At 48.5% G+C, this 5,000-nt stretch overlaps 1 protein-coding gene across 1 annotated transcript in view; it reads left to right on the top strand.

The window, feature by feature from the left end:
* Nucleotides 1-2,035: 2,035 nt before the first annotated feature.
* Nucleotides 2,036-5,000, top strand: part of col11a2 (collagen, type XI, alpha 2) — a 73,423-nt gene continuing 70,458 nt past the window's right edge. Inside the window, 1 exon segment of the mRNA XM_056298073.1 lies at nt 2,036-2,102. Within this exon segment, the coding sequence (XP_056154048.1) occupies nt 2,036-2,102 (67 nt within the window).

The raw sequence follows: 5,000 nt of genomic DNA, 5'->3' as shown, positions 1-5,000 counted from the left end.
CAGTCAGACTAACGTCCCTGGGTTCCTGAGCACATCCACCATTCTTTCACTGAAGAAAACAGCAGTTTGCTTTTCCAGGCGTATCTTAATCTGCAGATGGTCACTAAGCATGACTGGAATTTGGGATTTGAATCCCGCACCAGTATCGCCCCAGGTATCACTGCTGGTGGTCTGCATACCTGCTGCACACTTACACCAGTCTCAGCTTACACGGCCTGTACACCGGCCTGCCATGCAGTTACCCTTCAGACCTCTGAGATGTCCAGAGGGGGACACGTGTATCTGTCTGGTAATGCTCATTTTTTCCATCCCATCCATCCATCCATTCTATCCAGCCATCCATCCAACCATCCATCCATCCATTCTATCCAGCCATCCATCCATTCTATCCAGCCATCCATCCAACCATCCATCCATCCATTCTATCCAGCCATCCATCCATCCATTCTGTCCATCCATCCATCCATCCATCCATCCATTCTATCCAACCATCCATCCATTCTATCCATCCATCCATTCTATCCTGCCATCCATCCAACCATCCATCCATCCATTCTATCCAGCCATCCATCCATTCTATCCTGCCATCCATCCAACCATTCATCCATCCATTCTATCCTGCCATCCATTCTATCCAGCCATCCATCCAACCATCCATTCTATCCAGCCATCCATCCAACTATCCATCCATCCATTCTATCCAGCCATCCATCCATTCTATCCATCCATCCATCCATCCATCCATTCTATCCAGCCATCCATCCAACCATCCATCCATCCATTCTATCCATCCATCCATCCATCCATTCTATCCAGCCATCCATTCTATCCATCCATCCATCCATCCATCCATCCATTCTATCCATCCAACCATCCATTCTATCCAGCCATCCATCCAACTATCCATCCATCCATTCTATCCAGCCATCCATCCATTCTATCCATCCATCCATCCATCCATCCATCCATCCATTCTATCCATCCATCCATCCATCCATCCATCCAACCATCCATCCATCCATTCTATCCATCCATCCATCCATTCTATCCAGCCATCCATCCATTCTATCCATCCATCCATTCTATCCAACCATCCATCCATCCATTCTATCCAGCCATCCATCCATCCATTCTATCCAACCATCCATCCATTCTATCCATCCATCCATCCATCCATCCATCCATCCATCCATCCATTCTGTCCATCCATCCATCCATCCATTCTATCCAACCATCCATCCATTCTATCCATCCATCCATCCAACCATCCATCCATCCATTCTATCCAGCCATCCATCCATCCATCCATTCTATCCATCCATCTATCCATCCATCCATCCAACCATCCATCCATTCATCCAACCATACATCCATCCATCATCTATACCCGCTTTGAGGGAGGGAGGTCACTGGAGTCTTTCCCAGCAGGCATTGGGCTGAAGGCAGGGAGACACCCTTAGACAAGTTGCCAGTTTATTGCAGGCCCTGAATTTATTGTTGTTGTTGTTGATGTTTTTGTCATATCTTAAATGAAAAAAGTAAATGTCGTGTGTTGTTTGCCGTGGCGAAGCCCCGGTGGAGCGAGCGGTTGATCTCTGGACAACACGTGCATCCGAACTGTGACGGCAGGGTTTCAGGATTTCAGCAGCAGAACTAGATATGACCCATGTGGTGACGAGCTCCTCGCTGCCCACTTTGAATGTGAGCTAACAGACCACGACCGGCCACTCTGGTGGCCGAGCGGAATAAACCGCCGTTCTTGCAGTCCGCTCGTCACGTGGCTGGGAGGTTCGTATCCCCGACTCGCCGTAACCGGTCACGGCCAGAGCGTCCACGGGGTAAGGCCTTCATTAGGCCACCCTTACCCGAGGGATAGTGGGTGTAGATCGGTGTAGTGTTCGGGGACTCATTGTTCTCCAGCGACCCCTCTGGCCCATCCAGGCGCCTGCAGCCGAGCAACTGAAAGCATTTTCCCGACATCTCCTTCGCGGCCTGAAGGCAATGCAATCCATGCGAGGAGGCTTCAGCGTGTAAAATGGCGAGAGCAGCCGACACGGGCTGGAAGGAGGCTGGTGTTACGGCTATCTCCTTCCTGTGGAAACGTGAGCCAGGGGAGTTATTCCACAAGAGTTCCGGCCATATGCCACTGGGTTAATCGGGTAGGATAAGGGGAAAAACTAGAAATAAATGTAAAAAATGTAAAAAAAGAAGAAGAACAGACCGTGACCTTCAATGTAGCTTTGTTTTCACATCCCAAAGGGCTGCACCGGTACTGTATTGTGGCCTGCATGTGTTGACAGCCGCACACTTTCACGTGCCGATAGATACACACGGACGGACACACACATGCCACCACCGCCAAGCCGTTTCTTTCCCAGGGGTCCATGGATATACGGCAGACAGGCTGGGATTATGAGCCACGAATAAGAAGCATCGAGTTCCCGTCAATAAAAAAAACTGCGAAAATAAACACAGACACACAGACACACAAGCCAACAAACACACTGCTGTCAGGCAGCCACTTTCGATGGTGTCCGTGGTGCAACAGACGGGTTGATTATTATCCTTGAATACAAGTCACACACACACACACACACACACTCATTCTTGCCAGACCACCTCTGTCCATTGTGCGTATGATGGATCCGTGGGCACAACAAGCGGTGATTATAAGCCTTCAGTATGGATTCTTTAGTTCTGTCAATAAAGTTTTACACACACACACACACACACACACAGACACACACACACTCCTGCTCCCAGAATGCTAAGTCCACACTCAGCACAACTCTCATTTGGATTGTCAGCTATGCAGTCTTCTCCACTCTCGGAGTGTTGCAGCGCCAGAACCAAACACTCGGTCTATTTACGAAGAAATGCACTTGGTTCACCGTGTCCTCGTGTTCAAAATAAAACCCCTAACTGCCACATTATGGGATGGTTTCTGGACTTCCTGATTTAACACTCGGACTCAAATAGCGTCTTCAGTGGTGACTCTATAGAACGCGCGCGTGTGTGTTCTTGTTCGGCTATATTTGTGAGGACCGGTTGGGGTTTTTAACCTTGGCTTGATGGACATTTTTAAGTTGTGGAGACGTTTTGGATGCTCCTCAGTTCTTCAAGTGTCTATTTTAGATTAGGATTTGGGTTTAGGGTTAAGGTTAGAATTAGGATTAGGGAAAATCACAGATTTCCGTTTTAACCTATCTCTTCCTCCTTCAGCAAGAACTACAAACAAGGTGTAGCAGCCACGTTCGCTTTTGTACTGTCGGCTCAGCAGCAAACAGTTCCCATCCATGTAAAGTGGCAGAGCAAAGTTAACACAGAAATCACAAACATATATCTAAACTAACACATATATCTAAACTAACACATAGTATATCCAAACTAACACATATATGTAAACTAAACAAAAAACATTTCAAAAAAATCCCTGTCCAGGAGAACGAACGCCAGCCAGGATGACTGTCGGAACTGCCGGTCTGCGTGGGCTAGCAGTTAGCTTAGCCTGCCCCGCTTCCAGGTCCTGTCAGACCGCCCTCGGTGTTTCCTCTTCGGGCGCAGCTCCGGTCAGGGCCGTGGTCCTCGGGCCCACAGGACGCAGCAGATCAAGCTCCCTCAGCTGATCCAACTCCAGCTCTCCCAGCCAGACCACTTCGACACACCTCCCCGCACTCCACACGACGACACTAAAAACACGTCAAGGCTAGGCAAGGCTGCCGCCAGACCGCCCTCGGTGTTATCGGAACTGCCCGTCTGCATGGGCTAGCGGTTAGCTTAGCCTGCCCCGCTTCCAGGTCCTGTCAGACCGCCCTCGGTGTTTCCTCTTCGGGTGCAGCTCCGGTCAGGGCTGTGGTCCCTGGGCCCACAGGACACAGCAGACCAAGCTCTCCCAGCCGATCCAGCACCAGCTCTCCCAGCCAGCAAATGAAGACAAACTTAGATGCAGACGTGGTCAAAGACACTGCATGGACGGTGCTGGGTGGGGCCGCCGCAAACATGAATTAGCGCCGCCACAGACAGTCTAATGTATTGCAAACGACATCAAACTCTATGGGAACACGGCTGCACAAGTAATATTGATAGTAGAATTTGTAGGTTAGCTGTCCTGCAGAAGAATCGTCACATCTGCATCACATCTTAATGGTTTGTTTTGTTTTTTCCCGTTTGAGTGGGGATGTGTGTGTTTGCTGCTGCAGCCGTGTTCGTCCTACCTGTCAAACATTTGGACAGCAGCACATGGAGTGTCTCCAGCCATGGTAAAGATGCCAGTTAGTGTTATATAACCGACCCCATGGTCCATGTGGGTGAAATGATCATTTATTAATGGAGAGAAATGGTGGAAAGGGTAGGGGTTAAGGTTAGGCATGTACAGTTCTGGTGTTTAATGTAGAGGTTAGGAGCTACGAGCTGAATGCAGTCAATGACTTTCTTCACAAGTCTGCAAAAACAAATGTGTGTGTATGTATGTGTGTGCGCGTGCATGCGTGCGTGTGTATGTGTGTATGTCGAGCTTTTCATCTTGTCGTATAATGAAATGGAAGATCCTAACTGGTTGGTTTGCCATGTGAATTTGTAAATGTCTTGTAACTGCGGAGAGCCTGAGTCCATCTGGATCCGCTCTGCGGTAGTAATGAAGGTCGTGAGCTTTATTCCTTAATCACCTGCGAGTAGCTAAATTCTGGTAGCAGGCAACATCTGATCCAAATTACGTGTTAACTGCAGTGTGTTGTTGCCCGAGTAGCAAAGCATGGCATACTTTTGACGAGGTCGAATGACGTCTGTTTCTGAAGAAATAAGCCCCTCTAGCTCATTTGGGCTTAAAACGGAGTGGCAAAGCCAGGTCCAGAAAGTACAAATCCGAACCATGTATTTCTTCCACCCTTGTAATGAATCAGCTGATTTCATTACCCTATCAAGCTGAAGAGTGGGGTTGATTAGAATCAACTGGTTTAGCACATGGGTGGAGCAAATAGATGGTTAGGATTTTTACTTTGTGG

Source organism: Lampris incognitus, chromosome 18 (assembly GCF_029633865.1).
Source record: "Lampris incognitus isolate fLamInc1 chromosome 18, fLamInc1.hap2, whole genome shotgun sequence".
NCBI lineage: Eukaryota > Metazoa > Chordata > Actinopteri > Lampriformes > Lampridae > Lampris > Lampris incognitus.
This window is presented reverse-complemented; position numbering and strand designations above follow the sequence as displayed.